The sequence below is a fragment of the Mastacembelus armatus genome, chromosome 14 (genome assembly GCF_900324485.2).
Source record: "Mastacembelus armatus chromosome 14, fMasArm1.2, whole genome shotgun sequence".
Classification (NCBI taxonomy): domain Eukaryota; kingdom Metazoa; phylum Chordata; class Actinopteri; order Synbranchiformes; family Mastacembelidae; genus Mastacembelus; species Mastacembelus armatus.
Window position 1 is genome coordinate 18,316,586 of NC_046646.1, and position 14,622 is coordinate 18,331,207.

At 36.3% G+C, this 14,622-nt stretch overlaps 2 protein-coding genes across 2 annotated transcripts; both read left to right on the forward strand.

Moving 5' to 3' along the window:
- The first annotated feature begins 4,153 nt into the window (after positions 1 to 4,153).
- Positions 4,154 to 12,945, forward strand: LOC113142563 (olfactory receptor 1-like). Its single transcript, XM_033325539.1, has 3 exons — positions 4,154 to 5,129; positions 11,924 to 12,030; positions 12,940 to 12,945. The coding sequence occupies exons 1-3, from the start codon at positions 4,154 to 4,156 to the stop codon at positions 12,943 to 12,945; spliced, it is 1,089 nt and encodes a 362-aa protein (XP_033181430.1).
- On the forward strand, positions 7,260 to 8,234 carry LOC113142962 (olfactory receptor 1-like). Its single transcript, XM_026328349.1, has one exon. It carries the CDS (start codon positions 7,260 to 7,262, stop codon positions 8,232 to 8,234), a length of 975 nt encoding a protein of 324 aa, XP_026184134.1.
- Positions 12,946 to 14,622: the final 1,677 nt, after the last annotated feature.

Here is a 14,622-nt window from a genome sequence, read left to right on the forward strand (position 1 = left end):
TGGTTGTTTGGTTTTTCCAATGTAGAGTTCTGAGCATTCTTCCCTACACTGGACAGCATACAGTACATTGCTCCTCTTTTGTTGTATCTTTAGTGGGAACCAGTGTCTGTGTGTTGGTGGCTCTGAAGTGAACCCGTATGTGATTCTTCCCAAAAATCCTTTTAAGACTCTCTGAAACACCTACTACATAAGGAATTACCAGGTTTTTTTCTCTGTGGATGTCAAGTTTCAGCTTTGTCACTTATTTGCCTTCCTGATGTGGATGACGCCTTAGCCCACTTAGCGTTGTCACATGTTTTGAGGGCTGTCTTCAAATGTGCATCCTCCTCCTTCTTCTCCTCCATAGAGGTAGGGATGTTGCTCTGTGGACCAAAGTCCTGATGACTCCTAGTTTGTGTTGCAATAGGTGATGGGAGTCAAATAGCAGGTATTGGTCCATGTTTGTGGTTTTCCTGTAGACTTCTATTTCTAGATGACAACCTCACAGTCCAAAAAGGCTAGCCTGTTCTATTTTGCGTCCTCTCTGGGGAATATGATGTTTGTGTCTACTGCATTGATGTGATCTGAGAAGGCTTGAATTTCCTGGGTCTTGATTTTCACCCATGGCACATCCATGTTTCTGTCTGTAAATTCACCTCTGTGTGAGAAGTAAGTGGTGTTCAGACATAGATCCAGAAGCAGGCAAATTTGGTCTGCCTTGAGGCTGCTCCTGGTCGAGACGGTGCTGTTTTTTAGTCTTCTCCTAATAGATGTTAGAGCATTGGTGTTGAGGATGCTAGTGAAGAGGAATGTAATATCAAGGATACCATTGTTTCATCTGTATCCAGTTTTAGATGTCTGACTTTGGAGGCCAATTCCTCTGAATTCTGGATGTGGTGGTCTGTGTGACATACCAGTGGTGCTAAGATGGTGGCAAGGTGTTTGGCAATGTTTTATGTCACTGAGTTTATGCTGCTGATGATGGATCTGAGGGGGGCTTCTTCTTTGTGTATCTTGGGGAGCCAAGATACACAAAAAAAAGCCTTACCAAACCAATAACCTTACCAAACAAGCTAACCTCTTTATAACTGTACTGACATAACTGTGTAGTAAATAGTGTGTTTCATAAGATTTTACTGTCAACCTTTTACAGTCAAGTGCTACATTTTTTACTTTAAAACTGTGATTATTAAGTGGTGTTCCAGTCATTGTATTTTGCTGTTGCAGTAGCTCTATAATGATCTTTGCAAAATGAAATCAGAGATATGAATATGTTATGGCTCTACACTGCTTAAGACATCAACTATTTGGCAAGAAGAAATCATCATGCAGAACTTTTGTTTTTCAGTGATTCATTCCAGTGTAATTATTAAAGGCATATAAAGATATTACATTATATTAAATATAACAATTTGGAATGGAAATACAGTGCAAGCTTTGTGTTTGACAAACTGTCCTAGGTATCTAGTGTCACCTGGGCTTGGCTCCACCCCTGTTATTAGCTTTGCTGTTTGGTCTGTGTGGGAATGCAGACACACTCTGTGACTAGTATTGCAGTATAGTGTAATCTTATATGTTTAGACACGTGATAGGGTCACCGCTCTTCACTATGTCTTTACTATGAGGGAAGGTAAAGGGAATAACAACTCCATATATGGTAATGGTCCGAATTCCTTTTGTGGAAAAGTACTGGTATGTAGGGCGGTGACCAAGTTACAATGTATATACATTCTATAGATTTCGCCTAGAGCTCAGATCGCTCCGTGTGTCCCATGAGGGTTGATCTCCAGAGCACTCTGTATAGTTTGAATTAAACCTATAATCAGCTGAACCACCCGAGCCGCCTCTATGTACTTCCTCATCAACGGACCTGTGTAAAACATGTGAGTATTCAACAGTCTGACACATTTCTGATTGCATCAGCACTTTGATGACAAACAATATAAGGAATCTCTAGAATATCAACATCTAATTCAAGATCATGTGATTTTTTTTTACCGTCTTACAATGAAATGAAAAAATACAAACGCCAGGTGTCACACCAAAACTCACTTCAGAAAACTGCATACTGTTACTGTAGTTTATCACAGTATTCAAAAGCACTGTAAGCACACAGACAAATGGTAGAAGGATGAAGTAGACAGTGATGTGGTGAAATGTCTGAAATGTGATGCTATAGAAGTCTGGATGTTGAATGATGACAGAGCCCTGAGAAAAAACAAAACTCCACCATGGCTGTACCCACCATTGAGGACACTGAGGTCATGACATCTGTATTTTTTCCAAGGCACATACAACTGATGTTGTGAAATATTTGCCTTAAATAACTTTGACTTCCGTAAATACATTGTACTGCGTCAAAATAACCGACTTTATTGACTGAGCGCTGGAAAATCTCTTTACATGAAGAGAATAATTTCAGCAGCCTCCAGATTCGTTCATTTACAAACTAACGATAATAAAATTCTCCTGACGGGGGAGTAGGGGAGTGATAAGCTGCAAAATTGAACCTGTGTAAAAGCAAAACCTAAAGAAGAAGAGGGCTTAACTAAAGACTGTGGACTGGCCCTTCGAATCATAAGGCTTTCAGATTGCAAAAATGAAGAGACTTTGCCAGATGAGGCTAAACTTTTGAAAATGTGGAGAGGCTACTGCGAGAAAAAGAAAGAGGTGATGGAGGTAGGCTAACATGCATAGCATAGCCATAATAACAACGACCCCCCTGACAAAAGGCAAAAATAAAAATATAAAATACATATCCCAAAATATAAATATGTATTACAACAGAACAAACAAGAGTCAGCACTCAAAACAATCAAAATATTGCACATTATTGTATCAAACACATTTTTTCTTGGGCCATGTTTACCGTCTTCATTTAGCCTATATAATTCTCTGCTCTCTGATAAGGTCAAGCTCCCTGTAGACTGGCTTAAAGTTGTTAGTATAAGTGTGTCAAATATAATCATCTCTTCGGGTTTTTTCATAATAGGCTGTATTATATAATAATAATGCATACAATATGTAGTATATTTTTGAGTCTTAATTTGGCCCTGAACTACACAGATTGTGTTTTAGAGAACAGCCTCTGTGTAAAAGCTCTGCAGTCTGGAAAAAAAGGGACTCATATCACATTATAGGATGCCTGAAGGGTGCATGTGCATTATAATGACATCATGATTACATTTAAACAGATTGTAGTACAGTGGGAAGATATACTTTCTTTTTTGGCTGCAGATAATTCTGGTCAAACATATATTGCATTTAAAACAAACATCTAGATAATCTTTTGAATTATCATTTAATGATTTTGATTATATCACATTCCTCCTTTGCTAAAGGCTGTGACATTGTGCATGAAATCTCATTATATATTAAGAGTTCAAAAGGTCATACTTGCTTTGGGAGTTAAGCCTTTACAATTTTTTTGTTAATTCTTAAATCATTTATAAGGCTTTTTCATTGCTGATATTTGGTGTTGATGGTCCAGTTTCTGTATTGTCCCAATTACAGAGTGTTAGGTAAATCCTTTAACAAATAGACTCAGAGGACGAACATCGGTAAGATTATATAGAAGTTTTACTTGCAAGGAGTAACAGTCACACAGCACCTTGGTACAGCATGAGGATCACTGGCTGCTTGCAGCCCAACACATCAGTTTTCATGGTAACACAAAAGGGAGGTGATTTCCCACAAAAAGACATCTGGGCCCTTATCAAATTGTCAAGGTTAGAGCAAACTGTGCTCACTGAGAGCAAAAACTATATTTCTACAATACACAATAGGCCCTATTCAGAAGTGTTTCAGTTATACTAAAGTAAGGTGGATCAGGTCACTTGAGGGTAAACATTTTAATCTCTCTAACATACAGCAATTCAAAATGTTCCTGACAATTTTTAATGGAGTCAGTTGCATCAAAATCAGACAGTTACACATTGAAAAACATCAAAGTGTAATTCATGATCATGTGACAGTGACCTCCATTTCTGCTATCTCACAATGACAGAGGACACAATATAAATGGCAGGTCTGTCACAGTACAACTCACTTCAGGAAATTGCACACTTGTTACTGTCTGAGGTGAGTTTGTTTACAGCAGTTCCCATCAGTCAGCTGTGTCATCTTTTATTATATATTGTGTAATTTTCTCTATTTACACTTAGTGAAAGAAATAATGGCTCCAGACAAGAAAGCTGCTACCATATCTAATGTCACATTTGTTCGTCCTGTAAAATTTTATCTCAGTGGATTTTCCAACATCCCTCATGTTACATATTTTTATATCTTCCTGTGTTTTGTCTATATCATAACTGTTGTTGGGAATGTTCTCCTTCTCTCAGTGATTTTCCTGGTCAAGACTCTTCATACTCCTAAATACATGATTGTGTTCAACCTGGCTTTGACAGATTTGTGTGGGAGCACTGCTCTCATCCCAAAACTCTTAGACACATTTTTGTTTGACAACAGATACATTGTCTATGAGGCTTGTTTATGTCAAATATTCTTTGTTTGGTTCTTTCTAAGTGTACAGTCATGGACACTTGTTATTATGGCATATGACAGATTTATAGCCATTTGCTTCCCTTTAAGGTACCATAGTATTGTGACTAAACCAGCTATAGCTGCAATGCTGCTGTTAGTGTGGGTTGTTTTATTGAGTCTAATGTCATGCTTGGTTGGGCTACTTGATCGTCTCTCCTTCTGTGGATCTTTGGTGATACAAAACTTTTTCTGTGATCATGGACCAACATTTCGTCTGGCCTGTAATGACACATCTTTAAATTTCATAATTGCAGGTGTTGTGTTAGCAGTAGTATTTTTTTTACCTCCTATATTAATAGCACTGACATATGTTTGCATTGCCATAGCACTGAGCAGGATTGCATCACATAAAGAAAGAGACAAAGCATTGAAAACTTGTACTTCTCACCTGATTCTTGTGGCTATTTTTTACTTCCCACTCCTGGGCACCAATATAGCTGCAGTGACCTCCTCCCTCCATCCTAATTCCAGGATGATAAACTCTGCTTTAACACACACCATACCATCTTTGTTAAATCCTATTATATACTCTTTAAAGACAGAAGAAGTGCTGAACTCTATCAAGAAACTTTACAAAAACAATAGGCTGAGAAAGATAACTGTATCAAGCAAAGGGAGCCCTTCATAACTGCTGAACTAGCACATAACATAGTGTTAAAACTTTATTGTGTTTGTATGTTTTTTATCAACTTTTACTAGCAAGTACTACAGTTTTACTATACTTTTTACAATAAAGTTATTAAGTGGTGTATCAGTCATTGTATTTTGCTGTTGCAGGAGCTCTATAATGATCTTCTTTTCAAAATGAAATCAGAGATATGAGTATGTTATGGCTCTAATACGCTTTAAGACATATATTTGGCAAAAATACACCATCATGAGTAACTATTGATTTTCAATCCTTTATTCAGCTGTAATTTTAAAGGCATATAAAATATTCAATTATATTAAAAATAACCATCTGAACTTAAAATGCAGTACAAAATTTAGAACTGGTGGAAATTTCACTGTTAAATATTTAATATCTCATATGTTATATGTGTTATACAGAGACAAAAAGCATGGCTGAAATAACTTTTGTCAGAATAAATAGATGAACCAATTATGCCATCTTTACAAACTTTAATAATATTAATACTTTAAAAAGAGACAAAGCCTGTTTGGTAATATCTGACTGTAGAAATTGCTGTTGCTTTGATATTTGTTTGTCACCATGTGTCTGCTTTGTCTTCGGATGATAAACTGTCCAGGGTGTACCCTGCCTCTTGGACAGTGTCACCTGGGATCGGCTCCAAACTTGACCCTGGATGGTAGGAATTAGCACTATAGATAATGGATGAATATTTTGTCTTCATTCAGTACAAAATGGAGCTGAATGTGCAGAGACTGTAGAACATAAAACGAAGACTGTAGTTTGTAAAGTTTATGAGGGGCCCATTAGCTTTTGCGTGTTGAATATTACCTCAGACATAATGAGTAAAGCAGTCTGCTATTTGGTCAGACAAGATAATATCTACAGCTGCACAGCTCTGCTTTTGATTTCAAATAATATCACTCACAGCTTTGATTGTAGCAGTAGCAGCATTGCTAAGCTGCTTCCAAAATCCAGACTGATGCTCAGACAAACTAGCATCAACATGTAAAACCTTTTTCAAATGGCTGCTCACAAGTATTTGCAGAATTTTCACATGCACATAAAACAGAGCTATAATTATTTAAATAAGTGTTGCAACCTTTAACATCAGTGGAACCAAAGCTGATTTCAAGGCTTCACAAATCTCACTGTGTCAAGAATAACATCAAAAATGTGTCTCGGATTAAAAACAAGAAAAATCTTCAGCAGCTTAAAAAAATAAGACTGTTAATATTTTGGAGCAGCTGGTGTCTGACCTCATTCAGCTCAGACCAGGTCAATGGCTTAAACTGTTGAAATCATTTAAATTATTACAGTACATCTAAGTAGAAACTGTTGTATTTTCTCTACATTTGCTAAGATTGATGATAAATACTTGATTTCTAGGGTCAACCTGGTGGGGCAGTGGTTAGCAGGTGTCTCACAGCAAGGGGTTTATGGGTTTGAAACCCTGATCCAGGACCTTTCTGTGCTGTTTTATGTTCTCCCTGTGTCTGTGTAGGTTTTATCTGAGTAACCAGACTTCAGTTCAAGTAATAACATGCAGTCAGGTGAGCTTAAATGGTGACTCTAAATCATCTATAGGTGTGAACATGAGTATGAGTGTTTCTCAGTGTGTCAGCCATGTAAAAGACTGATGATGAATTCAGGACGTAAGCTGAGGACCATTGTCAGCTGGACTTGACTGCAGCCCCTGCGACCCTGGATAGCAGTAACAAGTGGTAGATAACAGATGTCTGGATTAAAACTTTACAATTTCTTAAATCACTAATTATAGTTTAGAATTTCAGGGATTTGTTGATATTTTTCATGTTTATGTACTAAGCAATTAAAAAACAGTCAGTATCATTGTGACAACAATTGAGTGATGTTGATGACGTGTCTAATTTATGATCATGTGACACGTCTACCCTCATTTCTATTGTGTCACAGTGACAGAGGATATAATATAAATGACAGCTCTCACAATACAACTCACTTCAGGGAACTGCACACTTGTTACTGTCTGAGGTGAGTTTACTTACAACAGTTCCCATCAGTCAGTTGTGTTATCCTTTATTATGTACTATATAATTTTTTCTATTTACACTTAGAGAAAGAAATAATGGCCCCAGACAAGAAAGCTGCTACCATATCTAATGTCACATTTGTTCGTCCTGCTAAATTTTATCTCAGTGGATTTTCCAACATCCCTCATGTTACATATTTTTATATCTTCCTGTGTTTTGTCTATATCATGACTGTTGTTGGGAATATTCTCCTTCTCTTAATGATTTTCCTGGTCAAGACTCTTCATACTCCTAAATACATGATTGTGTTCAACCTGGCTTTGACAGATTTGTGTGGGAGCACTGCTCTCATCCCAAAAGTCTTAGACACATTTTTGTTTGACAACAGATACATTGTCTATGAGGCTTGTTTATGTCAAATATTCTTTGTTTGGTTCTTTCTAAGTGTACAGTCATGGACACTTGTTATTATGGCATATGACAGATTTATAGCAATTTGCTTCCCTTTAAGGTACCATAGTATTGTGACTAAACCAGCTATTGCTGCAATGCTGCTGTTAGTGTGGATTGTCATGTTGAGTCTAATATCATGCATGGTTGGGCTACTTGATCGTCTCTCCTTCTGTGGATCTTTGGTGATACAAAGCTTTTTCTGTGATCATGGACCAACATTTCGTCTGGCCTGTAATGACACGTCTTTAAATTTCATAATTGCAGGTGTTGTGTTTGCAGTAGTAATTTGTTTACCTCCTATATTAATAGCACTGACATATGTTTGCATTGCCATAGCACTGAGCAGGATTGCATCACATAAAGAAAGAGTCAAAGCATTGAAAACTTGTACTTCTCACATGATTCTCGTGGCTATTTTTTACTTACCATATTTGGGCACCAACATAGCTGCACTGACCTCCTCCCTCCATCCTAATGCCAGGATCATAAACTCTTTTTTGTCACACACCGCACCAGCTTTACTAAATCCTATCATATACTCTTTAAAGACAGAAGAAGTGCTGAACTCTATCAAGAAACTTTGTAAAAACAATAGGCTGATCAACCTAACAAGGTGACGTCTCAACTGCTAAACTGACATTTAGTGTTAAAATTGTATCATGTGTATTATATGTATTTTATCATCAGCTTTTTGTATTAAGTTTTGGTTTTAAATTTTATTTTTTTGTGTTATTTCATCAACCATTGTGTTTTGCTGTTTCAGTAGACATATAATGACTCTATGACTCTACACTACATAAAACATCACATGTGGCAAAAAGACATGATTTTAATCTGTTGGTTCTCATAACTTTGTGTAATTATTAAAGGCCTTTGAAAATATTACATCATATTAAGTATGGTAGTTTTATAAATAGTACAACATTTTCAACTCCTGGAAATTAAGCAGTAGTAAATATTTCATAGTTCATGTGTCATATCTCTCATATAGAAACATTAAGCACACCACAACACCACAGCCCCAGCCTAGGCCTCAGCCCCATATTACGCCAGAGCCCCAGCCTATGGCCGTCTTCCAGCATGGCCTCAGTTTTCTGCTAACCCAGTGTTCAGCTTTTCTTAGAGACTTCCCACCAGTATGGACCCTCATCCTTGCTTGCTTTTTGGTGGATCCCCCCAGACTCTCCTTTTCTGCCCTCATGCCCACTCCTTCACCTCACTTCCTGGTTAGTGATTTTTTTCCCTTGTGTGTTCTGTAGCTGTATTCTGTTGTATTCCCTGTTAGTTTAATAAAATTCACTTCACTGGTCTGTCTTGCCCTGACTCCCTGGTTCTTTGTCTGCACATGTCCTTACATTGCTTATACGCTGACAGTGACCCTGTTTACATTATTTCTTAAATCACTAATAATGCTTTACAATTTCAGGGATTTTTCAATTCTTTTTCTTGTTTGTATCATGCAATTAAAGAATAAATCATTATTCTGGTGACTTTAGTTAACTGAGCTGATTGCATCAACATGTTCATGACATATGCTCTAAGATAGTTATACAATATCAATCTCTAATTCATGATCATGTGACACTGCATTTTCTCCTGTGCCACAAAGAAAAGAAAATGTAAATGGCAGGTCTGTCACAGTACATCTCACTTCAGGGAGCTGCACACTTGTTACTGTCTGAGGTGAGTTTGTTTGCAACAGTTCCCATCAGTCAGCTGTGTCATCTTTTATTATATATTGTGTAATTTTCTCTATTTACACTTAGTGAAAGAAATAATGGCCCCAGACAAGAAAGCTGCTACCATATCTAATGTCACATTTGTTCGTCCTGCAAAAATTTATCTCAGTGGATTTTCCAACATGCCTCATGTTACATATTTTTATATCTTCCTGTGTTTTGTCTATATCATGACTGTTTTTGGGAATGTTCTTCTTCTCTCAGTGATTTTCCTGGTCAAGACTCTTCATACTCCTAAATACATGATTGTGTTCAACCTGGCTTTGACAGATTTGTGTGGGAGCACTGCTCTCATCCCAAAAGTCTTAGACACATTTTTGTTTGACAACAGATACATTGTCTATGAGGCTTGTTTAAGTTATATGTTCTTTGTTTGGTTCTTTGCAAGTGTGCAGTCATGGACACTTGTCACTATGGCATATGACAGATTTATAGCAATTTGCTTCCCTTTAAGGTACCATAGTATTGTGACTAAACCTGCTGTTGCTGCAATGCTGTTATTTGCATGGGTTTCTATATTGAGTATAATATCATGCATGGTTGGGTTACTTTTAATTACCTCTCTTTCTGTGGGGCTTCAGTAATAGAAAGCCTTTAATGTAAACATCTTCTGGTCTGTAATGATTCATCTTTAAACAGGAAGATGGCATATGTTGTCTTAATTGTAATGTCTTAATTTTCTCCTCCTGTTTTGATAGCAGCAAAATATGTTTGCATTTTCATTGCACTTAGCAAACTTGGACTTTATACCTGATTCTTGTGGCTATTGCATTTTTACGACTCTTAGTCACCAACATAAGTATATTGACCTCCAACATCCATCCTAATGACCGGACCATAAACTCAGCTGTGTCAATCACAATACTATCTTTGCTCAGTCCTATTATATACTCAATAAACACAGAAGAAATTTGAGCTCAATCAAGAGACTTTGTAAAAACCATCGGCTGATCAACATAACTTTCTGCACCAAGGTGACCTCTATATTCAATGCAAAGCAGAGTGTTAAAATAGCATTATACTAATTTGTAATTTCTTTTATTAATAAGTAAGTTTAATATTAAGTATCAGAGTTTTAGTTTTACAATAGTGGTTATTATGAGGTATTTTGTCTTTACTGGTTTCTGGTTAATGACTATTCATACCTACTACATACATTAAACAGGTTAAATCAACTCAGATTGCAATACATGGATCAATAAACTATCCTATTTCTGCATCATTTAAGCAGCATGTTGAAAACCTTGTGATGTTTTTTTTTCCCAACACTGCTGAGTTTTCTTCAGAAGTCAGGAAAAGGCTTGTTGCTGCCTTCTTACAGAACAAAAAATGACAGCATGTATTTTGTTCTTGTTAACTGTCACAGTGTCTTCAATGTCAGTCTTTTGTGTCTGAAAATAAAGCAAAAACAAGAAGACATGAAAATGTGTAATAGAGGGGAGATTTTCTTCAATCTAAATCTCAAATCCTACTAAGTATTCATGTCTCTCAGAAGAGGACAATGGTTTAAATTGAATAGTTTTTACACTGTGCCATAAAGAATTATTCTGTATTCCACTGACAATCGTAACAGCTGAGTCAGAGCTGATTGTATTGAACCACATATTGATGAAAGATACTATGAGGAAGTTTCATATAGAATATATTAGTATATGATTCCTAATCATGTGATGCAGCTTCCTGCCTTTCTGCTGTCTCTCAATGACAGAAGAAAAGTATAAATGATGAGGCTCTTATAGTACAGCTCATTTTAGGGAACTGCACACTTGATAGTATCTGAGGTGAGTTTGGTTAGAACAGTTTCCATCAGTCAGCTGTGTTATGTGTTATTATAAATTGCATTTGCTCTTTTTACATCTACTCAAAGTGATAATGGTCCCAAAAGTGAAAGCTGCTACCATATCTAATGTCACATTTGTTCGTCCTGCAAAATTTTATTTCAGTGGATTTTCCAATATCCCTCATGTTACATATTTTTTAATCTTCCTGTGTTTTGCCTATATCATGACTGTTGTTGGGAATGTCTTCCTAATGTCAGTGATTTACCTGGTCAGGACTCTTCATACTCCTAAATACATGATTGTGTTCAACCTGGCTTTAGCAGATTTGTGTGGGAGCACTGCTCTCACCCCAAAAGTATTTGAAACATTTTTGTTTGACAGGACCGACATTTTTTTTTGAGGCTTGTTTAAGTTATATGTTTTTTGTCTATTTGTTTACAGACGTGCAGTCATGGACACTTGTCATTATGGCATATGACAGATTTATAGCAATTTGCTTCCCTTTAAGGTACCATAGTATTGTGACTAAACCAGCTATTGCTGCAATGCTGCTGTTAGTGTGGGTTGTTTTATTGAGTGTATCAGCAAGTATGGTTGGGCTACTTGATCGTCTTTCTTTCTGTGGCTCTTTGGTGATACAAAGCTTTTTCTGTAATCATGGATTGATAATGGACCTGTCCTCTGGTGACTCATCTTTAAGTTACAATATTTCAATGGTTGGCCTTGCTATAAATCCCATTTTACCTCCTATATTGATAACATTGACATATATTTACATTGCCATAGCACTTACCAGGATTGCATCACGAAAGGAAAGACTAAAAGCTTTGAAAACCTGCACTTCTCATTTAATTCTAGTGGTTATTTGCTTTTTTCCCATTTTGTACATCAGCGTAGTTAATTTGATTTCCGAAGTTGATCGTGATAGCAGGATCATAAGCATGACTTTATCATACATCGTACCACCTTTACTCAATCCTATTTTATACTCTTTAAAGACAGAAGAAGTGCTGAACTCTATCAAAAAACAATGTAACAGTATGCTGAGTAACATAACTATGTCCAAGAAGGTATTTACTGCTATGCTGACAAAGTGGAAAGTGTTAAAATAGCATACAAAGGTTTAGAATGTTTTACTATTGATTTCTTACTAGCCATTTATCTGTTGTGCAAAATGAAATCAAACATGAATCTGTTAAGTCTGCACTGCTTAAGATATCACATATTTCAGAAAAATTAATTTTTACCTTCTCATCATTCACTGTTGTTTAACAATACTTCAACACCAGAGATGTACATATATAAAATAGATGAAATATATTTAAACATATGTGGTCAACATTTAGAAATTGGTTTTGAGGCATTTTGCCTTTATCTCAGTTGGATATTGACAGGCTGCTATGAAATGCCTCCATGTGCAACTTCCATGTGCATTAACACCTAAATGACACTCCATGACAACAGTCAGCACAGGAAATAAGGCCATAGTTGAAGAACAGCACCACCATTTTACTGTGAAGAAAAGCAGTAAAATCTACTGTAGCTTTTAGAAAATGAGACTCAAAATTGTTTAGAGCAGCAGGATTTCTTTTATCTGATTTCACCAACACTTCATGTAGCTGAGACAAGGAGAGTGACTTAAATTTAAAGTTGCAAGTGGGAACTAAATATTCAATGAAAAACCACAGTATATTAGGGCTCTGTAGCTGTAGCTGAATTTACCAAGTGCAGGAAGGTAAATCAATAAAAGTTTTTCTCAGCCTATAAAGATTTAATTGATTTCTAGTCCTTTCTGGTTTCAGAAATGATTGACAGTGGAAGTACAGAATTAAATTTGAGATTCAGCATTTTTGATATTAGAACTACATTGATTCCTCATTTCCTGAAGTGGATCCAGTTTAATTCAGAGCCCGTCTTTCTTGCCTTAATTTGCTTTTCCAAGCTGGAACCTCAGGACCTTGATTTTCTTGATTGATTGGTGTTGCTGTAATTTTGTGGATCCCAGATGTTTTAGAAGTCATTGTGAGCTATTCTCTTTCTGGAAAACCTTAATGTTAAGTAGACTCATTAATGTTTTTCTCTTCATATGCTAAAAATACTCAACATATTTGGTTAAATCTTTTTAATGTACTTATTGCTTTCAGACTGTGGTCGTGTTTCCTTTACCTTCAAATTTAAACTACAAATGGGAAAGAAACATTTTTTCAGAAAAAAGTTTTTGCACTTATATGAGGTGGTATTTCAGGACTATGATGCATAAAACCTGATCAACAGATGTGCTTGACATCCACAGTCTGAAAGTAAAACAGAAAAGTGTATAGTTCTACATGTTTTGCACCAGTTATTACTTTGATATATTACTTTACTAAAGAACAAGTTTATCATTTTAAGGTATTTCTTAACACAGTGCTGTTTTTCGTCTAGAAAAGAAGGAATTCATAATGGCCCCAGCTGCTGCCATATCTGATTTTCCTGGTCAAGACTCTTCATACTCCTAAATACATGATTGTGTTCAACCTGGCTTTGACAGATTTGTGTGGGAGCACTGCTCTCATCCCAAAAGTCTTAGACACATTTTTGTTTGACAACAGATACATTGTCTATGAGGCTTGTTTAAGTTATATGTTCTTTGTTTTATTCTTTGGAAGTGTGCAGTCATGGACACTTGTCACTATGGCATATGACAGATTTATAGCAATTTGCTTCCCTTTAAGGAACAATAGTATTGTGACTAAACCAGCTATTGCTGCAATGCTGTTATTTGCATGGGTTGTTTTATTGAGTCTAATATCATGCATGGTTGGGCTACTTGATCGTCTCTCCTTCTGTGGATCTTTGGTGATACGAAGCTTTTTCTGTGATCATGGACCAATATATTGTCTAGCCTGTCATGACAAGTCATTAAATTACATATTTATATTTATTTTTGTCATAACAGTCTTCTCTTTTCCTCTCATATTAATATGCTTGACATATGTTTGCATTGCCATAGCTCTGACCAGAATTGCAACAGCAAAAGAAAGAGTGAAAGCACTGAAAACTTGTACTTCTCACCTGATTCTTGTGGCTATTTTTTACTTACCATTTCTGGGCACCAACATAGCTGTACTGACCTCCTCCCTCCATCCTAATGCCAGGATCATAAACTCTAATTTGACACACACCATACCAGCTTTACTAAATCCTATTATATACTCTTTAAAGACAGAAGAAGTGCTGAACTCTATCAAGAAACTTTGTAAAATCAATAGGCTGAACAACATAACCTTATCGAACAAGGTGACCTCATTATAACTGCTGTACTGACGTAACAGTGTTAAAACTGCATGAATGTGTTTCATAAGATTTTACTGTCATCTTTTTACTAGCAAGTAATGCATGTTTGCTTTTATATTGTACTTTTTATATGGTGTTACTGTATCGACCATTGTGCTTTGCTGTTGGAGTGGCTGTATAATGATCTGCTCGGCAACATGAAATCAGAG